Below are 22,331 nucleotides of genomic sequence, written 5' to 3'. Positions count from 1 at the left end.
GTGGATCTGTGGATTTCTGGAGCACAGCAATCATTTAGCCTGAGAAGGAGACGTCCCATCTCATCCTTTCAAGCACTCCTGCTGCCCACCCCAATCCAAGTAATTCTCGTTAGTCAGACCCCTCTCGCTTGGTCTGGGGAACAGAAATGCTGGTCCAAAATTGTCTTTCAGTACACAGGCTGTAGAGTCTTGCCCAGTTGTTCTTGATTCTCCTTAGAATCTAGGGTATCATTGCTTCTTCTCAAGCTTAGGTTCTGGGGTTTGTTTTTTGTTTGGGGGGGATTTTCTAAGTTAGGGACAGCTTTGAACAAACTGTGGACCAGTATTTTCTGAAGTGCCCTTTGTGATAAAAATGTAAAAAATTGAATTAAGCCACCTAATACAATAATATAAATGAATTGACAAGTATATATAGTCTGGGTTATATTTAAGAAAATCAAACATCTCAAATTCATAGAAAGTACAATGGTGGTTACTATGGGAAGGAAACGAAGAGTTTCAGTTTTGCAAGATGAAAAAGTTTTGGAGACAAATTGCATAACATTGTGAATATATGCAAAATTATCAAGCTATATGCTTAAAAATGGCTAAGATGGTAAAAAAAAAAAAAAAAAAGCAAAGAAAATCAGAATATATGATATGAAGCTGACATGGGAATTTATTTTGTAGAAAATCAACAACTAGAGAACGCCATACAACCCTAGTACATCTAAAGTACTATCTATAAAAATGACAACTGCTCACAACGACAACACTGAAGCACTGAAAGATACCAAACTACCTTCTGAATCCAAGAAGTCAAAGTATAATCAGTACTGTTTTAATGTTCTTACATATATTGAAATTCTAATACTCTGACAAGTGGTAAACCAGATAACCAGAACATCCAATAATGTAACTTTGGGTGATACATAACATGACTTGGTGATATCCAAGTCTTTTGACAATACATAAACTTACTCATACTCATCTGGCATATCTCCATACATATTTTAAAATTCGAATTTCTTGGTCAAATGATGTATTTTTCAAATTATTAAATATATTTAGATGTCTTTACTATACAAAGTTAAATGTACAACTAAATTAGTAAAAAGTGCTGAGGTTTTATTGGAACAATTAACATTCTGACAAAAATGTTTATGAATGTACTCTGTACTTTACTAATACTGTCTTTTTTCATTTATATCTAAATTTCCCCTTCTATTTAATAACCAGTTTTGATTTTTTATATGAAATCTATAACTTCTTAATTCATACAGATTCTTCTCTTTTTCTCCTTATTTCTTAGCTTAAATTCAGTTTAAGTTTTATTGGTATCTTAAGCTTCATGTGTATTCTTACTCCTAAACACCAGCAGTTCTTCAGAAGCCTAAAATCCAGCATGGGAATCACTATATTAAATTAGTTCTAGAAAAAAAAAAATTAAGATTTTTTTTCTGAAATATACAGAACATGTCATGCCAAATCTCTTGTTTATACAATAAACTGGTAATATTGGTAAATTGCACATATAGCTTATATTCCCAAAACAGAATAACTTAAATATTAAAACGTACCTTTATGTTACCACCATAACTGACCTTATAGGCATAACAAATGACAATATTCAATACAAAAAAATCACAAAATCCACTAACCTTAAGTGCTATGGATCACATCATACGAACTCATCTCCCTATGACCTAGTCAAACTACAGACAGCAAACTATAGCTTTAAGTTTAAATTCTAGCATTTAAACCCTAATTAGAAATTTATACGAAACACAATTTTATGTTCAAATATGGAAATAAGCAACATAATTCCAAAACCCAAAAGTATCCCAGCATTCTGTAAAAAGAAATATCCCCAGCGGCTACATCCATGGTCACTAGCATCATTGTGCAACATCTCAGGTACCTTTAAAACAAACAAAAAAAGAGCAACCTTTAAGTTTCCAGAACCACAGATTTTAGAAGAACTTCCAGGACACTGTACTAGCTTTCTATGTAGCTGGATATACCATGAGTCAAATTTCTAAAACATGAATCTAGCTAATAAGGTCACACAGCATTTCCTAACAGTTAATTAACAATGACTACTCATGGTCTGCTCAGCAAATCAAAATTATATTGATTCAGTTTACTCCACTGTAAAATGGAGAGCTACACTGATTACCCTGCTTACTGTCTGTATCTGTACATAACATGTGGTTCACTTGAAGTTCAGAGATATGGAAATCTTTTATAAAATATAATCTTAGCAGTAAGACTGGCTGAGACTGTTAAGTGGACTTTGGTGACAAAAAGATACGACTCCTTTATCCGTTACTAAGGATCCTTTAAGTGTTCTGATGCATACACAGTTTGCCAACAGTATGTGGCTTGTACTAGGTTTCTCACAAGTCTATGTACAATTCAATGCCTGATTACTGAAACTCTCCTCTCAGAAAGACACATCAGAAGCAGGTAGATACTTCTGTGTATCCTGAAGTATACTTTGTATACTTTGTTGAGCACAGAATCTCACTGCTACTACATTTACCCTACACTCTTTTAAAAAATGCTGTTTCATTGAACATTTTTATTTCATTGTTAGTCAATTCTGTAATTTGACTTCTTAAAAACTTACCATATCAACCAGAGCAACATACATGAACAAGCCTGCAGTAAGTGCAAATATCCACATAGAAACATTCTCAGCATAATGACCAATGAAAATTCCTGTGGCCATTCCAAGATACGCCAGCATGGCTGACAGGGCATTATAAAGAACAGCCTGCTTAACAGTCATGCCAGCCTTCAGTAAGACAGCAAAGTCACCTTTAACAGAAAACACAAAAAGGCAATTAAAGTCATTAAAAAAATCATTTTTAAGACATATACCCAAAAGACTTTCCAGATTTAAAAAATCCTCCAATTTTTTTGAGGAGTGGGAAAAAAAAAGACAAAATTAAGAATCACCCAGGGCTAACAGTTAATCAGTTTTATAAACTAAGATATCTTTTATCCAAAGTTTTTCTTAAGGTTTCTTGTTTGTCAAAGAATGTCAATACCAAGAATCTACCACTGAGCTCCTGCACTGTCTTCAAGGGGCTTTCAAATGACCACAAGCAGGAAGAGGGAGTACAGAACACACAGGAAATGATCAGCAAATGATTAAGGCAATATGCATCATAATTAAGAGCTGAAGAGTCTAATGTTCTGGTTATAAAAGAAAAGAAATTAAGATCAAAGTACTTCAGAGAGGCTTCGTGGAGCCTGAAGGATCTAGAATGTGGAACACAAATCAGATGTTGAGGCTTACAAGCATCGAACAGGAAGATGGGAGGCCTTCGAAATGGCAGAACACACGCCAAGGGACAAAGGTGAGAACGGTGCGACAGGCGTGTGGCCACCGGTAAGAAGAAAAACAGAGACACACACAGAACCAGGGCAACTCTGGGAAGGTTTTAAGTCCTGCTGCTGCTGCTAAGTCGCTTCAGTCGTGTCCGACTCTGCGCGACCCCATAGATGGCAGCCCAACAGGCTCCCCCGTCCCTGGGATTCTCCAGGCAAGAACACTGGAGTGGGTTGCCATTTCCTTCTCCAATGCATGAAAGTGAAAAGTGAAAGGGAAGTCGTTCAGTCGTGTCCAACTCTTAGTGACCCCATGGACTGCAGCCTACCAGGCTCCTCCGTCCATGGGACTTTCCAGGCAAGAGTACTGGAGTGGGTTGCCATTGCCTTCTGGTGACAGAGAAAAAGAATATTCAAAACACAATTCGTCAACTTCTCTTTCTTTTTAGTTCCAATGACATTCTCTTTGTCAAGTTCTCTCTGTTAATGGAAGATGACTCTTTATTTGCCTATGGTCTTATTCCTATTCTGTGTACAATGAAAACAGGGACTGACGTCACCATACGCTGATACAGGAAAGTATCTGGCAGGGGAAGAGGACCAGGGATGGGGCTCAGGGATCTGTTTGGCAACCCCACACAGGCAATTTTGTAATCAGAGTTGCAGGGTTAGAATTCTGGCTGGAAACAGACTTGTCCTTACTAAGAAACAAAGCTAGCTAGGATAGTAGACTTATGAGAAGCCATAAATGAGAAAGCCTGCTGGAAACTATTGTTAGCAAAAGCCAGTGACACTAAGATATGCTACCCACCTGGAAAATACCATTTGAAGGGTTCTCTTACCTAGTTCATGAGGCAACTCATGACAAAACACGGCAACAGAAGTACTTAAACCACTTGATAAACCTTCAGTAAAAGCAGCACCTGTGTAAAAAAAATCACTGCAGTTATTTTGTGGGTGTGTATTTTTAAAATTTGTATAGCACATACAATGAGGTGAAAGAAACTATATTCTGGTTGTGAATAAACAGAACTTTCTCAACGGCACTCTGTAACTTCTTCATTACTAATCTTAGATTACATTCAATTAGGCTTAAATTTCCCAAAGGAGAACAAGGAGATATGATTGAAGGGAAGGTTGGGCTGTGCCTTAAAGCGATTAAATGATCTTACACAAACCTGAGAAGTAACTGCTACCACATAAAGCACTTATGGAGAAATATAAAACAAACTGATTTAAAAGGTTTAGGGGAAAAAATCTCAGGAATCAAGAGTACAAATATGTTTCCATGCCTCAGAGGAATCCACTGTGTAACTAGACTTTTTTACTTTTATTCTTTCAATGTCTTGATAAGGGAGGTTTAAGACAAATAGCTCCCTGCTTTTAAAAGTTAACACGTTATACAACTGATTACTTACAACCATGACTGAGCATTTGCACATCCTTCTGTGTCGCTTAAGTTGTGCATGGTGCAGAGGAGGAAGTGCATGGTGCAGAGGAGGAAGAGTGCAGTGCGGGGAGCAGGGCCTGGGCTCATCTCAGCTGGGCAACAAAACAACACTGCCTCGTCGGACCTCGCCTACCTGCTCCGTAATTATTTCCATGGCTCCTTCTAGAACTCTGTGGGTCTGTGTATGTGCACAAGTGCTCATTCATGTTCAACTCTTTGCAACCCTATGGACTATAGTTCACCAGGCTCCTCTGTCCATGGGATTTCCCAGGCAAAATACTGGAGTGGGTTGCCATTCCCTTCTCCAGGGGATCTTCCTGACCCAGGAACTGTCTCTTGAATCTCCTGCTTTGCAGGCTGATTCTTTACTACTGTGCCACCTGGCAAGCTCCTCCCTTCCTGCACTAAATTACTACAATTCATAAATATTCTATTATCTCTCAATGGTAGCACAACTTACAAAAAGTCTGTAATTCTTCTTTGGGTACGGATTAGTAATTTAAACTTATTAGGTAGATGAAGATTCCTTTAGTATAATTGAAAAGATGGTGGAAAAGATACTTTCACTTTAATAATACATACTATTTATATTGCAGATAAGAGAAAGTAATTTTTGAGAAAGTAACTTCAGTTTAGTTAAGGGGCCAAGCAGTTTCCAGTACTTTTTCATCTTATCCCACATTTATCAAGTACATCACTGTCAAAGCAGTCAAAGAAGAGATAACATTTTGATAACCTTGGATGTTAACAGCCTTATCAAACCAACCTACTCTTTGCTAAAATCAGCAGCTTAAAGTGGCATTTTCAGAGATCAACAAACAAGGGCTGAAACACAGAGACATACCAATTGCGAGGCCATCGCTGAAATTGTGCAGGCCGTCCCCCATGATCACCATCCAGGCCAATGTGGCGATGCCAGCGTCTTTCAGCTCCTCCCGAGAGTAGCGCTGGCTGTGGCTGTGGGGGTGGTGGTTCTGGTGGTGGTGGTGATGGAGAATATGATGGTAGTCATGATGGTGGTGGATGAGATCATCGGACTGGCCGAGTGTATCATGGAAATGCGAATGGCATTTATTCTTGCACCCTCTGGGTACATATTCATTGTAAACTTCCTGCGGATGGGCATGAGCTATCATGACCTCCTCTTCTTCCAAGATTGCTGGCTGCTGAGAATCAAAGTGGGAGGGCTCTTGTGAGTCAGCTCGTAAATAGCCTTCAGGTCCTAGATGTAAACATAAAGGACATTGGGACAAAGTCAAATGGCTCTGTTAATGCGCACATTTCAAAATCTCCACTGACAGAGTCAACAAGACTTCAAAGCATGGCAACTCTCTCACATACACCTGCCGGGCAGACTAGACTTTAGAGTACTGTTGACGAAAAACATCAGTATGTTTTAGTAAATTTTAGAAGTTAAATGATTTCACTAAGAATGGATTTTAAATGATAGCCTTCAGTAACTGCCCCAGATCCTCCCTTAAATTCTTTTGCCTCCCTATGTTTTTCAAGATATTTTTTTTCTGATTATAAAAGCAGCACACACATTTTAAAAAAATATTTCACTGTTGACATTTAAAATATTTTAGAAAAATATTCCAGAAAAATTGGAAATAAAAAACATGCACAATTCTGTCATCTGAGTTCCTCTCTTTCAAAATTCAAGGGAAAGCAAAAGAGGGGAATTCCTTGGTGGTCCAGTGGTTAGGACTCTGCACTTTCACTGTCAAGGGTCTGGGTTCAATCCCCAGTCAGGTAACTAGGATCCTGCAAACCATGTATTGTGGCCAAACTAAAATTAAAAAGGAAAAGCAGAAGAATGTGGAATACCATCATCACCAGGAAACATTTATCTGTGTAAACTGCAACAATAGGTTTTGCTTTTTCTTTTTTTTACACTGGCATCAACTTTTCTGGGAGCATTCCTGACACTATGGTCCAATTTTAAAAGTTATTTCCTCTCATCATTATAAATTTCACTGGAAATTCTAAAGACGGAATAGATGCAGGAAGACAAGTCAAAGTATTTCACTCACTCTTTAGAGAGGAGCAGAATGCTGGAGACAAAGGGTGGACAGAAAGTCTTAGGACTGCCCAGTAGCAACAATAAAGCTGCTCTTCCTCCTCTGTCAGCAACTGAGTGTCTACTCTGGGCCAGGCACCAGGACAAAGTGGAGCAGAACAAAGTCTCTGCCTTCAGGAAGCTCATGTTCTTGGGGGAGATAGCCACTTAACAAGGAAATACAGGTATAAATAAGGTACGGCACTGGACAGCATGGGAAGAAAATAGAAAAGGCGAATATGAGGAGAGTGAGTGGGAGACCTCTGTATTGGGATGAGCCAGGAAGGCCTCTAAGAAGGAGATGTCTGAGTTTGAGATTGAAACAATAGGAAGAGTTTATATGAAGACCTGGGAGAAAAGTGCTCCAAGCAGGAGAAACTGAGTATCAGCCTCTGAGACAGATCTGGTATACTCACAGGATGAAAAGGAGGCTGTGAGGCTGGACAGAGTGAACCATCCGGGGAAGTGGAAGGCAGGGCAGGACCTCAAAGGTCATCATGAGGCATTTGGTTTAAAATTTTAATTTTAACTGAGCCTGTCCAACAAGAAATGCCAGGCTAACAAGCTCTAGGAAACATAGTAACACAGTAACTTTACAGTGAAGAAACACAGGAGACACAGCCTTAGCCAAGTGATCAAAATTACCACCACCGCTACGTGACCCAGCATCATGGTGGCAGGCAGGTCACGTCACTGAAAAGGATGTAACACACTTTGTGCTATTCCTGCCCCGAGTGATCAACCTGATGCAAAAACAACAAACTCAAAATGAGGGACAATAAGAGGCAACATCTGACCCTGAATTGTACTCTGGATCATTTTTTTTTTCCTTTTGGGGGTTAGGGGAGTATAAAGAAATTATTAAGACAATTGGAAAAACATGAAAATGGTCTGTCTATAGACTAGAAAATGGCATTGTATCAGCTTTAATTTCCTGGTGTTGATCACTGACCTGTAATTACATAAGAGAATGTCCTTTCTCTTAGGAAATATAACAAGTATTTAGAGGTAAAGAAGCATCACTTTTGTAACTTACTCTCAAACGGTTTAGAAAAAAAATGAGTAGTATGTATATACAGAGACAGAGAGAAAGAATGATAAATGTACACAAAATAACTGGGGAATACAGGAAGAGGCAGAGGAATTCTTCATACTATTCTTGGAACTTTTCTCTAAGTTTGAATTTACCTCAAAATAAAAAAATTATAGAAAGAAGACATATAAATATACATAGAAATAACCAACTTACTGGCAATTAAAAGAAAGTATAAGTTTAAAAAGAGGGGAGGGATTCCCTGGTGGCCCAGTGCTTAGGACTTGGCATTGTCACTGCTGGGGCCCAGGTTCGATTCCTGGTTGGAGAACTAAGATCCCAGAAGCCTCGTGGCACAGTCCAAAAAAATAAAAAAAAGAGGGAGGGGAAGGTTAATGGGGTTGGAATATGGTCCCATCTCTTGCAGATAGTCCGAGTTGCCTGCAAATCACAGAGCAATGGACTCCCCTCCAGCTCTCAGATTTATAAGGACTTACGATCATCTGCATCTACTTTCTCCTCATTTGTTGAAAGTTGAGATTCATACTTGGACAGCTGCTTTTTAATCTCCACATCATCATCATTTTCAGGTTTTTTCTGATTCTGTAACAGCAAGGAAAAGCAATACTTGAAATAAGTGGTTTACTTATGCATACACCTTCAGATAAACAGTTAAGCAAAAGATTTCATAGAACAAGACAACAGTAACAGACTTCTAAAGGAACAAACCCCATCTAAGGGCAAGGCCTGCACTTAACTTCATAGCACCTAGTAGTTTGTTTTAGGCAGAAACTGTTCAGAAAGGTAAAGGATGATGCATCAGTAATATGAAAGAAAAACCACACACTCATCTTTCTGCTGGTCCCTCAGGTCACACAGTATAATCTGTTCTCATGAAAACAGCACTGCATCCCCTGGGAGCTATTTAGAAATGCATGATCTCAGGCCACACCCCAGAGTGCATGGATTAGAACCTGGATTTTAACTAGATCTCCAGGTGACTCACACACACATTAAAGTTGAGCTCTGCCTCAGGCCATCAATTCAGAACAGGCACGTCCTCCTGGCAAGTACTGATCTGCTAACCACCTGCCTGGTTTCCTCCAATGCCTCTTTTGGGCAATGAAAGCCCATACTTGCCACACTTTTTATAACTTAAAATTATACTGTGATACTGATACGTACTTGTTACTAAAACTAAAATACTTTTGCTGTCATAAAACGCCATTACCAAGTTTTCTCTTTTGAAACAAACCCTAGTAGTCAGTCTTGAATTTATCACTAGATTTTTAAACCAGCTGAATACCATACTTGAGATACTGTCCATATCTCAGAACCCAAGAATGAAGGTCACTGTTAGAACAATGGTGCCTGTGTATTACCGACTTATGGAGAATATTTAAGATAAGGAAAACAGTCACAAAAACAATCACCTTCTTATTTGCAGTATCTTTTGAATATGACTCAATCCCCACCATAACTGAGATTTCATTTTTAGCTCTAACAGTATATAAAATATCTGCACATTTTTAGGTTATAAGAGTTTTTAAAAGGAAGCACAAACCAATCTTTATACCTACCCCTGGCATGATGCCTCAAACACAGGAAGTACTTAAATATTTGTGAAAATGAGTGAATTCAGGATACTGTAAGTCACTTAATTGATGTTTTATTTCTTGTTGAGCAATGACTATCTCTAGTTTTTAACCAATTCCTTCATTCCACAAGTATTAAGGGGCTCTAACGTTTCCTGTGCTGAATCCTGGCAATACATTAATGCACCATAAACCAAGATACACACAGTCCTTGTTCCCATGGAGCTTATCACCCACAGGGAGGGAAGTTTTATACAGGTAATGATTACACAATTCTTTGATTGCAATTTTTGATACACTTTCAGTTCAGTTCAGTTGCTCAATTCTTCGGCACTCAGCCTTCTTCACAGTCCAACTCTCACATCCATACATGACCACAAGAAAAACCATAGCCTTGACTAGACGGACCTTTGCTGGCAAAGTAATGTCTCTGCTTTTCAATATGCTATCTAGGTTGGTCATAACTTTCCTTCCAAGGAGTAAGCGTCTTTTAATTTCATGGCTGCAGTCACCATCTGCAGTGATTTTGGTGCCCCCCAAAATTAAGTCTGACACTGTTTCCACCGTTTCCCCATCTATTCCCAAGAAGTGATGGGACCGGATGCCATGATCTTTGTTTTCTGAATGTTGAGCTTTAAGCCAACTTTATACATTTTACAAAGGACAAATACACAGTACTACAAGAGTGTATAACAAGACCTAACTAACTCCCACGACAGGATTCGTCCAGGAAGTGATGTTTATGCCAAGACCTAAAGATGAGCAGGGGTTTGCTGGAGAAGGGTGGGGAGGAGTAATCCAGGCAGGGAGATGGCATGTGGGAGGACCCTAAAGCAGAAAGGGAGCAGCCCCTTCTTTAACTGAAAGAAGTGCAAGGGGTTGGGGTCTGGTAGGTCAGAGACTGGGCGGCCAGTAATGAGGCTGGGTAGTGGGGAGTCCAGACAGTGCAAACCATGGACTATGGACTTCATCCTGTAGTGGACTTCATCCATCATGAAGCTATGGACTTCATCCTATAAGCAATGAGACTGAGAGAGACAGAGGATTTTCAGCAGTGGTGTCCAACCTCATCAGACTCATTTAAAATCACTCTGCCCTCTCCACTCTGGATTAGAAGAGGGTAACAAAATAATGTAGACAGTCTAGTCAGGAGGCAGCTGCTGTCAGTCAGGTAAGCCGAGCTTAGACCAGAACAACAGCAAGGAAGATGGAGAGAAACAAATAATTTCACTTCTGGATACACTTAATAAAACTAGGTTGGATATGAGGATGAGGGGGATTCATAGATGATTTTCAGCCTAAGGTTTCCAGCCTAAGCAAGAAACCTGAGAATCTGGTAGAAAGAAAGTCTGAGGTAGAAATATCGTTAAGAGCCTACTGCTACTGCTAAGACACTTCAGTTGTGTCCAACTCTGTGCGACCCCATAGACAGCAGCCCACCAGGACTGCCCCGTCCCTGGGATTCTCCAGGCAAGAACACTGGAGTGGGTTGCCATTTCCTTCTCCAATGCATCAAAGTGAAAAGTGCAAGTGAAGTCGCTCAGTCGTGTCCGACTCTGTGCGACCCCATGGACTGCAGCCTACCAGGCTCCTCCATTCATGGGATTTTCCAGGCAAGAGTACTGGAGTGGGGTGCCCCACACCAAGTATGTGATTCAACCCTAATTTGAATAAAGAGATTGACATATATGGATGTCTTAAGGGAAATCCTAGGTAAAATGTTCCATTATAAGACTCTGATGCTGGGAAAGACTGAAGGTGGGATGAGAAGGGGACAACAGAGAAGGAGATGGTTGGATGGCATCACTGACTCGATGGATATGAGTTTGAGTAAACTCTGGGAGTTGGTGATGGACAGAGAAGCCTGGCGTGCCACAGTCCATGGGGTTGCAAAGAGTCAGACATGACTGAGTGACTGAACTGAACTGAACTAAACTGATGGGTCTGAAGAGCTACCAATGCTTACCATGTAAGGAGTAGTTTTTTCTTTTTGACAGAACTAAATGAGATTTAAAACTGTTATATAAGTAACACTAAGATCTGGATGCCCTTGAAAAAAGATAAATGCAATAGTTTCTAAAAAGGAAGAGAACATGAAATGTTTGTGAAACATCTGTGGAAAGTCTTTGCTTAGAAATCATGCTTATTTACTATTTAATGCTTCTTATGCGTGTGTGCAAAGTTGCTTCAGTTGTGTCTAACTCTACATCCCCATGGACTGTACTTAGCCCGCCAGGCTCCTCTGTCCATGGGATTCTCTAGGCAAGAATACTGAAGTGAGTTGCCATGCCCTCCTCCGGGAGATCTTCCCAACTCAGGCATCGAATCTGCGTCTCTTACATCTTACTTGCACTGGCAGGCAGGTTCTTTACCACTACTGTCACCCGGGAAGCCCTTAATGCTTCTTAAACATTCAACAAGTATTTATCAATCCTCTACTATGTGCCAGACACTATTCGAGGCAATGGAGATATAGCAGTAAAGAAGATGGAGCGGTCCTGGCCCTTGAAAGCTCACATGCTAGCAGAAATTATCTGAGAACAGAAATTCCAAACTTCGTTAACTACAATGCATAATAATATATATGTAACAGAGTAATATATAGAATGCACTGTAATATCACTGTTACATTTAAAAACATGGGTCAAGACACAAGATTGATTTCACAACTCACAAATAGTTATAACTTAAAGAGTCTGAAAAACACTGATCTGTATTGCTACAGACAGCCTACCTCTTAAGAGTCCTATGTTAGAGCACCAGGGTAATAAACAGCACTTTTTAGGTAAAACTAGAAAATTACACTGAAATTAGAATGGCATCTGAAATAGAAATGCAGTAAAACAAACAAACACAAACAAACCCCTCCCCTGCAAAAAAAATCCTTGAGAATGCAGAGGAGGAGGATATATCCTCAAAGCCACCCAAGTGAAGCAGCAGGGACAATGGGGACATGGAAGACTTCCTGTATTAAGGAGTCAGCTCTTGTTGCTTCACTTATTCCCTGTAAACTGACATTCAGTAAGGGTTCAAAATCTTCAGTTTGAGATTTAAGTGACTGTAAAATCCATAAGGGAAAATATTCACAGGATGGAGGAGGCTACTTTGCTCACATGCACTGGGTTCCCAACCTGAGCTCTAAGCTCAGCAAGAATCAACTATGTTAGTTTTCAAGTCTCTTCATGCCAGCAATACCTGCTATTCCAAGTGCATGATTTAATTACATATTATTCAGACTATGAAATGCCAGTGAAAAGAGTTACTGCCATGAAAATTTAAGTTGAATGCTTCTGAAAGATTCAAAGGCAAGTTGCCAATTACATAAGGCAATCACTGTATAAATCTTTTTCTACATTAAAATAGCTTTACAAGTATGTAACCTCTTGCTCAATTTAAGAGAAACCAAAACTGGAAATTTAGAAGAAGTAGCAGGGATGCAGAGAAAAAAATGATCATACAGAACTCTGACTCCAAGAAGATCTTCAGTTCAGTTCAGTTCAGTTGCTCAGTCGTGTCCGACTCTTTGCGACCCTGTGAATCGAAGCACGCCAGGCCTCCCTGTCCATCACCAACTCCCGGAGTTCACTCAAACTCATGTCCATCGAGTCGGTGATGCCATCCAGCCATCTCATCCTCTGTCGTCCCCTTCTCCTCTTGCCCCCAATCCCTCCCAGCATCAGAGTCTTTTCCAATGAGTCAACTCTTTGCATGAGGTGGCCAAAGTACAGCTTCATCATCAGTCCTTCCAATGAACACCCAGGACTGATCTTTAGAATGGACTGGTTGGATCTCCTTGAAGTCCAAGGGACTCTCAAGAGTCTTCTCCAACACCACAGTTCAAAAGCATCAATTCTTCGGCGCTCAGCTTTCTTCACAGTCCAACTCTCACATCCATACATGACTACTGGAAAAACCATAGCCTTGACTAGACGGACCTTTGCTGACAAAGTAATGTCTCTGCTTTTGAATATGCTATCTAGGTTGGTCATAACTTTCCTTCCATGGAGTAAGCGTCTTTTAATTTCAAGGCTTCAGCCACCATCTGCAGTGATTTTGGAGCCCCCAAAAATAAAGTCTGACACTGTTTCCACTGTTTCCCCATCTATTTCCCATGAAGTTATGGGACCAGATGCCATGATCTCAGTTTTCAAATGTTGAGTTTTAAGCCAACTTTTTCACTCTCCACTTTCACTTTCAAGAGGCTTTTTAGTTCCTCTTCACTTTCTGCCATAAGGGTCGTGTCATCTGCATATCTGAGGTTATTGATATTTCTTCCGGCAATCTTGATTCCAGCTTGTGCTTCTTCCAGCCTAGCGTTTCTTATGATGTACTCTGCATATAAATTAAATAAGCAGGGTGACAATATACAGCCTTGACGTACTCCTTTCCCTATTTAGAACCAGTCTGTTGTTTCATGTCCAGTTCTAACTGTTGCTTCCTGACCTGTATACAGGTTTCTCAAGAGGCAGGTCAGGTGGTCTGGTATTCCCATCTCTTTCAGAATTTTCCACAGTTTATTGTGATCCACACAGTCAAAGGCTTTGGCGTACTCAATAAAGCAGAAATAGATGGTTTTCTGGAACTCTCTTGGTCAACATCAAATGACCATAATATGAGCACACAAATGGCCAAAATGTGTACATGTCATTATTAAGCGTCCCCATGGGGACAATCTTTTGACTGATTTACCCGGTCACATCAGAGAGGAAGAGGAAGATAACCATAGGCAACTCCAAAGATATTTTCACCAGATATAGAGTCTACTGTTGAGCTTCATATTATTTCTGTGGGCACTTTGCAAACGGCAAGTCTGAGTGAGTCAGATAGTCTTTCAAACAAAACATAATATTTAGATACTGAGTAATTTTAAAGCTGCACATACTTACTGTACATAACTCAAAGAGTTTGGGGTAAGTACACATCCGTGAAACCACCGCCACCATCGATGCCTTGTTTGGTCATTTATATAGATGTTTACCCTTTCCAGTGACTCTGAAGGGAATACTGAAGACAGAGAAGTCCAGGGTTACTGACTTCCATGAATGCTACTGAGAGCAAAAAGGTACTGAACCTCCTCACAAATGAAGATCATATACCTTGGAAACACTCTGCTAACAGTTCAGTTCAAGTGCTGCTCTAAATAAATGTCCAATGCATAGTAAGTACTCAGTACAGTTTTTCTTACCTTTTTCTTCTTATCTTTAAATTGCTTGATCAACGTGAGGACATGTTCAACAAGAAACATGAAATACAAGCCTCCCAGAGCTGTCAGCCCTTTCCATGTAGAATCAAAATAAGTATTTTCTTGAATGTTTTGAGAAGACAGGTGGCTGAAAAGTGGTCCCTTCTTCATTTCCATTGCTGGTTCTTCATGGCTGTGACTATGGTGATGACTTGCATGAGACTAAAGGCAAAATAATACGGATTTTATAAATTCATTTGCTTCACATGTCAGAAAAATTGGCTAAGATAATTAACGTCAAATATGAAACCATTCAGAATTAGGCAATTAACGTTCTACTTCAGAATGAGGGGAAGTTTAGGATATTAAAAGTAAAACTACCAATAAGCAGCAGTGACCCAGAGCTTAACATATATAATGCACGATGGCACTTCAGTGGAGTGGATCTATTCAGTGTAAAGACAGACACATTCTCCATCGATTCTCATAATGTACGGGTAGAGGGTATTTCCAATGTTTCTCCATGGCCACAAATAAGTCTTAACAGGCATATAGTGTCTACTGTTCATACATCCAGTGGAAAAGCCCCTACCACTGTTCTCAGTGTGCTTCCAAGAAGCCCAGGCTGGGTGATGGGCCCTGGCCAGCACCTGAGATCCAGGCACCCTGCCCCCGTGGCCCGCAGCTGGGTGCAGCAGGAGCTTCTGTCACTGCGTGTTAGGGAACCAGGTGTGGTGCACACCAAGGTGAGACTGGGGGTCATGGCTACAACCCATGCAAACGCTCCTAGAAACTAAATTTCCAGCCTTTTATACCTATCAATACAGAGCACAAACTGAAAACACATATATTCAATATATGTATTTATAGATGCATGCATTATGTATTAGTATTTAATGTTGAATAATAAAACACACTGAAAGTCTCTCAGTCCTGTCTGACTCTTTGTGACCCCATGCACTGTACAGTCCATGGGATTCTCCAGGCCAGAATACCGGAGTGGGTAGCCATTCCCATCTCCAGGGGATCTTCCCAACCCAGGGATCGAACCCAGGTCTCCCACTTTGCAGGCGGATTCTTTACCAGCTGAGCCACGAGGGAAGCCCAAGAACACTGGAGTGGGTAGCGTATCCCTTCTCCAGTGGATCTTCCCTACCCAGGAATCGAACCAGGGTCTCCTGCATTGCAGGTGGATTCTTTAGCAACTGAGCTACCAGGGAAGCCCTATAAAACACACTAATGGGATAAATTATTTACTTACATGTGGAAGAAGGTGTAAGAAAGCATCACCACTCAGTGTCCCGACAGCCAATGCCACAAGGAAACTCAGAAGAAACTTGAAAAACACTCGATTCATGAGAGGCACTAAGATCACACCCAGCAAAGACAGGAAACTGATGACGGAAATGGCTATAAAGCCACCAACCCAGGCTGTCAAAGAGAACAAGACAGAGCAAAGGACAAAGCAAACAACTGACACACTTTCAAAGAGAGACTGTGGAGTGGCATAAAGTCATCTGTAAAAGCAGGGAAGTTTACACCTATGGCAGATTCGTGTTCATGTTTGGCAGAAACCAACACAATACCGTAAAGCAATTATCCTTCGATTAAAAACAAATAAATTAAAAAAAAAAGTGGAGCTAAAGAAATACAAATGCAGTGGAACAGAACTGTGGTAACAGAGCAATAACCAAGAAGCTGGATCAAACGTGACTGAACCCTCTGGGCAAAAGGCATAACCTAGGAGAACATTCTTCAGCGAGAGTCCATCTAGTCAAAGCTATGGTTTTTCCAGTAGTCATGTATGGATGTGAGAGTTGGACTGTGAAGATGGCCGAAGGCTGAAGAATTGATGCTTTTGAACTGTGGTGTTGGAGAAGACTCTTGCAAGTCCCTTGGACTGCAAGGAGATCAAACTAGTCAATCCTAAAGGAAATCAACCTTGAATATTCACTGGAAGGACTGATGCTGAAGCTCTGATACTTTGGCCACCTGATATGAGGAACTGACTCATTGGAAAAGACCTTGATGCTGGGAAAGATTGAAGGCAGGAGGAGAACGGGGACAATAGAGGATGAGATGGTTGGATGGCATCACCAACTCGATGGACATGAGTTTGAGCAAGCTCCAGGAGTTGGTGATAGACAGAGAGGCCTGGCATGCTGCAGTCCATGGGGTCGCAAAGAGTCGGATATGACTGAGCAACTGAACTGAACTGAGGGTGAAGGAGGGGGAAGGTATGGTTACCAAGGATGAACTCTCAACCACTTGGGAACTGTGCTTACAGACTCCCTTAACAGTTAAATTATGAGAAAGAAGAGGAAAACGTTAGGAAAGGAGGGAAGAAAGGAGAAAAGGAAAGGAAGCTGGGAATCAGTAATATCCTCAGTGAACAAAGCAATCAATTTTTCATTATAGGTTCTGAGCAACACAACTTACACTACAGCAGACTGTATCCTGGTTTCATGTATTAATAAGAGCACACTAGGATTAGGCTCCTAAACAACTCTGACCTTTCTCTAAACAATGTGACAACATACAAAGCAATCCCAACTTTTTAATAGGAGGATAACTGCTTTACAATGTTGTGTTGGTTTCTGCTATACAACAATGTGAATCAGTCATAAACATGCACACATCCTCTCCCTCTTGAACCTCTCTCCCGCCCCACCCTCACCCCACCCCTCTGGGTCCTCAGAGAATGCTGGGTTGAGCTCCCTGTGCTGTACAGCAGCTTCCTGTGTGTACGTGCTCAGTCACGTCTAACTCTCTGACCCCCTGGACTGTAGCCCTCCAGGCTCCTCTGTCCATAGGATTTTCCTGGCAAGAATACTAGAGTGGGTTGCCATCCTCTTCTCCAGGGGCTCTTACTGAACCAGGGATCAAACCCGAGTCTCCTGCATTGGCAGGTGGATTCTTTACCACTGAGCCACCAAGAAAGCCCCCAGCAACTTCCCACTAGCTATCTATCTTACACATGGTAATGTATATGTTTCAACAGAACCCAAAATTTTTGAATGACCTTGACATATCCTGTGGGAGGACCTCAGACAAGTTACTATATAATGTATTTTCTAGTTTTTGTTTATTTTTTTAGGGTAAAGCTAACACATTTGCTTTCTTCACATCCCAGGCAGAGAACAATTAAGATGATATATTTGGAATTATGCTGAAAAATGAGTAGGCTGATGTAAATAGAAGGAAAAAACACAACATAAATATATCTACTGGAAATTATTTTTACATAAAAAAGGCAATTTTACCTATTTGTAAAGAATAGGTCTTTGGAGGGATTTCAGCTTTCTTTTCACTTGTTGTATGAATCAGACATGATCTAGTATCAATCTGATTGATGATGGCTGGGCAGAGATAGTTGAACTCGGTGGCATTCAATGGAACCTGGATGCCCATGCCATGAGATGTAAGCAGCTTTGACGCATTGAAACACTGAAGAAAAAAGAAATAAACAGTGAAATCACCGAAAGGCATTCCCATTAGAGAATCTAAAAAAGCTGTTGATGATAAAACTCCCTTTCCTTACTGAAGCTACTTCTTTACTTAAGGTAAATCAAGACCAACTTTTGTTTTAAGTACTTTGGAATTTGCCTCAAGCTACCTGGAGATACTTTGTCACAGGGCTGATTTCCCATCTCTTCTGCTTATTTCTTCCTGGGAGAAGCACATCACTAGTCACCTCTGGAGAAAGTCTCAAGACGAAAAAGTTTGAGGATAAATAGACATTCACAAGCCTGTTAACTCACTGTATAAACCTATTAAGGAAATGAGCTTTAATTTCAAGATGGGTTCATTAAAGATTGAGAAATATGTTGTTTCTGTACTAACGCTATCATACCTGGTCTAAACAAGCCCAAGGCATGTCACTCTTCCAGCAGTGACTGTACTTGCAAAACTTAGCTCAGTGCTGTGTACATACTTGGCAAAATAACACTTCACAACGAGAGAATATTAAATCTGTAGATTACTCACTCTGGCAGAGGACAACACTGGTTAATGAGACAAACCTGCACCGGCAGGCAGTTGTTTCAAAAATTTAATTAGATGACAAGCTTAGTTTGAAGAGAATCTCTGCTGGAGAACGTAAGCTCCCTCTTCTCACCGAACAAAAAAACCCACAAAAAACCACTGGCACTAGCACCTGTTTCTCATCTTCTAAAAGCTATTTTAAACTCCCACAATTCTTGGCCAATACTACTCTAAACAAACTTTATTACTCGTGTTGCTATGGGAATGACCATTAGTAGGATTATCCCAGAATTAGTAGTCATGTGATGGTTTGAATGAAATACTTAAGTTCTGCCTATTAATGTATACCAACTAATGCCTTGTTGTTGATATCTCTTAGCCAAGGCAAACTGTGTACAGCCTGGAAGTCTAGCTTCAGAGAAGCAAAACACATGAACTCAGGACTCACTGCCCAGACTTTTCACTTGTCCAGCACATCACTCTAGGTAGCATCTCCAATTTCACCCACCTTACAAGTCACTGTGATCCCTTTGTCAAGGAGGCAAAGCTGCTCTTGCATTCTCTGGCCCTTTAAACCACACCTTTCCCTAAAACATGAATTCTAACTCCTGCTCTTTCGATCTTCCATTTTACGTATTTTTTTTTAATTAATAGTATTCACCTTTAAAGATTTTCTCCCCCAAAATAATTTCATATGTTTTAAATTCTATATTAGAAAATAGCTTCACCAGGCAGCATTATTCTTACCGAAGAACTTACCCCACAAGTTTTTTATCAGGAATGTTTTCAACATAGTGGAGACACTTTGAGCTAAGTGCCTTGCTCAGAAAGGAGAAATTCCCCGTTCAATGAACTCAACATTTTATTTTTAGTTTAGAGAGAATAGCAATGACAGGATAGACAGCAGGCATACTGATTAAAATAACGAGAAACATCTTACCTCCTGAGTATTTTCGCTTGGGCTTCTGGAATACATAAAGTCTTTTCTGGGCTCACTCATTGATTCATTGGTTCTCCTACTAGCCAGTCTGCTCGCCTGGCTCTTTCCTGTGACACTGGGTGGAGTGGAACTGTTCACATCTTTCGGGAGAAGTTTCCCATGTTTTGGAGTTTCTATGGTCTCGAGAAAGTGAGTTCCCTCAGAGACAGCATTATACACAGTTGAGGTCACTTCACTAGCACCGACACCCTCCTTGATTAAAACATTCCTTCTGCCACTGGCATGTTCTGATCGATGAGACCCCTTCCCGTGGCTGTTTCTCGGCTCTTTGCTTGAACCATCAGAGTCATGGTCTGGGCAGAGAGCTTTCCGACTATTTTTACTGGAAGCAGCATGATTATGGTGAGAGTGATGCTCATGGTCAGAGTGATGCTCATGGTCAGAGCGATGCTCATGGTCAGAGTGATGCTCATGGTCATGGTGTATATGAACTCTCTTAATCTTATCTATGCCTATATTCTGAAGCAACTTTTTGAACCCTTCAATTGACAGGGAATTATTTTCTCCATAGCGGTGGAAAAGCTGTTGTAGATGATGCTGCCGTGTGGTAACTGCCAAGTTAACATTAATGCCAGATTCCCAACTTGGAATAATTTTTTCAGTGGTCTGAGGGAAAGCAGTGGCTGGTCCTACTTCATGAAGGGGATTTGTGACTGACAGAGTGAAGGTCAGGATCAAGATCACTGATAAATTCCTCGCCATCGCACCTTCCTAAAGAAGACAGAAAACGAAAGGAAAGAAACAACCTTGTCTTCACTTCCAAAACAATTTGAATTAAGAAATCTCATGCTGAAAACTGATGTCTAATCAAATAACCAAGTTTAACAAAGCACCATCTAGAGTGATCAGTGTAGTCCTAGATACTGCAAAAAACAAACAAAAAACCAAACTGGAGTCCTAGGCTCTACCTCTGCATTGCTGAAACATGGGAAACAACTGGAGAGCAGTTGAGTGCTAAGACTCTGTAATTAACACTATAAAAGCAATAGTAATTCAGAGACTGGAGGGACCCATGTGGTCACAGCCATATTGGCATTATATCATGTTTCAAACAAGAATTCAAAACAAGAGAACACAAAACCCAAACTAGCTACCTCAACCACGACCACCACCATTTCATAGAACAATCTTTTAACAGCAAAAAAGGTAAATATGGCAATCAGAATAAGTCACATTTAACATTTTTTTCTTAAACCATATATAAATCTATTTGAGGCCTTTCTCCCCCAATCCCATTCTTCAGAGGCAACTAATTTGGCCAGTTTCTTGAGAATTCCTCATGCATACTCAGGTACATGTGCGCCTTAATCATACTAATGGGATCTTTTGTTTTTCCACTCAACAAATGACATCTTTCCATGTGAGTATATACAAAGTGATCACATATTTTTGAATGACTGCACAGTAATAGTTCTTTAAGGAAATTAAAACTTTATTAAAAAACTGTGTTGCTCTTATTTTGCTATCACTCATCTGCACAATACTGCTGGGAACCAAAGAACTATGCTCCAAAGAGGAGTTAGGGATCCAGCTGAGCATTGAAAAGCAGAATTCAGTTAAGCAGACCCAAGTATAGGCCAAAAGAAGCAGCGAGACTAATATCTCAGGACCCAGTCAGCAGATGCCCAGTACCAATGATGGGTGGTGATCGTGACCAAATTGGTCTGCCTCCAGTGAAAATAAGGGGAGTGAGATGTCAAGGGAGAGGAGCAACTGAGCTCTACCACCTTCAGCGCTTCTTCCTTGGACCAGCGGGTAACACCTATTTCGTACGGAGACAGAGGAAACCACTAGCATGGATGTATGTGGAAGTGCTCCAAACGCTGTCAGCAGTATTGCACAGCGGCTGCTTATCGTTCTGTGAAAAGAGGACGTGCGCACTATCACCGGGCTAGACTCCTAAAAGAACAATCCTTGGGGCCCGAAGTTTTAAGGGGCAGAAGAAAACCTTTAAGAAATACACGAGGAGCGAGATGGGTGGGGACAGCACGGACGAATGGCTCAGGAGCAGCTCCGTGCCTTTCCCAAGGGAGGGAAGGATGCTTAGGGCGGTCCCAGACCCGCCAGCGGATCTCCATCCCCGCAAGTCCGCGTGTGCTGGAGAAAAAAGCAGAAGGAAAGGGCCTGGAGAAACGGGTGAGCGGAGAAAACGGGAAAGAGCTCGCAAAACTGCCTAGAAGGGCTTTTTATTTTTAAACACCATAGTACTCTCTCGGAAAATCAGATGAACAGGACAAAGCATTTCCTTTCCCCGTTGGACCCCGAAGCCCGCTGTGCACCCCAAACTGGGACGTCCGGCCTCGCCGGCCCCGCGGGGTTCCCCTCTCCGCCCACCCTTCCTAGACCAGCGGGACTCACCTCTCCGCGGCCTCGCCGACCCCCGGCCCGCTCCCGCGCGCCGGTTCAAGTTCCCGCCGGCGGTGCGGAGCCGACCCTTACTTGTCTCCCTAGAGATCTCTACACGGCACGGAGAGGCGGCGGTCTCATCGGCCCGGCTGCCCCTCGGTCGGGGAAGCGCCGCGTAGACCCCGGCTAGCCGCGCCCCACGCGGCACCGCCGCCGCCTCCCGGGAGCAGGAGGACAATCACTAATTAGCGCCGCGCGCAGCGCGCTGCCAGGAGCCACCGCCTCCGCCGGCCTCGGCTGCGGGGCATGCGCAGTGCGGCTCCACCCCGTCCCCGGCGGGCGGGTCCGCGGGTCCGCCTGTTCG

The 22,331-nt window shown here is 41.4% G+C and overlaps 1 protein-coding gene across 3 annotated transcripts; it reads right to left on the bottom strand.

Annotated features, from left to right (window-relative positions):
* Positions 1 to 410: 410 nt before the first annotated feature.
* SLC39A6 (solute carrier family 39 member 6) lies at positions 411 to 22,268 on the bottom strand. 3 transcript variants are annotated; one of them, XM_005223984.5, is made up of 11 exons: positions 21,980 to 22,268; positions 21,349 to 21,479; positions 19,562 to 20,332; positions 17,901 to 18,084; positions 15,899 to 16,068; positions 14,641 to 14,859; positions 8,358 to 8,463; positions 5,613 to 5,990; positions 4,161 to 4,241; positions 2,612 to 2,802; positions 411 to 1,900 (listed from the first exon to the last, which is right to left on the bottom strand). In XM_005223984.5, exons 3-11 carry the CDS (start codon positions 20,321 to 20,323, stop codon positions 1,748 to 1,750), a joined length of 2,244 nt encoding a protein of 747 aa, XP_005224041.1. In that variant the 5' UTR covers positions 20,324 to 20,332; positions 21,349 to 21,479; positions 21,980 to 22,268; the 3' UTR covers positions 411 to 1,747. The 3 variants fall into 3 exon arrangements, with proteins under 3 accessions (XP_005224041.1, XP_005224040.1, NP_001137564.1); XM_005223983.5 differs by lacking the exon at positions 21,349 to 21,479; NM_001144092.1 differs by lacking the exons at positions 411 to 1,900; positions 19,562 to 20,332; positions 21,349 to 21,479 and having other exon boundaries at positions 2,554 to 2,802; positions 21,980 to 22,025.
* Between the last annotated feature and the right edge of the window lie 63 nt (positions 22,269 to 22,331).

Source organism: Bos taurus, chromosome 24 (assembly GCF_002263795.3).
Source record: "Bos taurus isolate L1 Dominette 01449 registration number 42190680 breed Hereford chromosome 24, ARS-UCD2.0, whole genome shotgun sequence".
Classification (NCBI taxonomy): domain Eukaryota; kingdom Metazoa; phylum Chordata; class Mammalia; order Artiodactyla; family Bovidae; genus Bos; species Bos taurus.
This window is presented reverse-complemented; position numbering and strand designations above follow the sequence as displayed.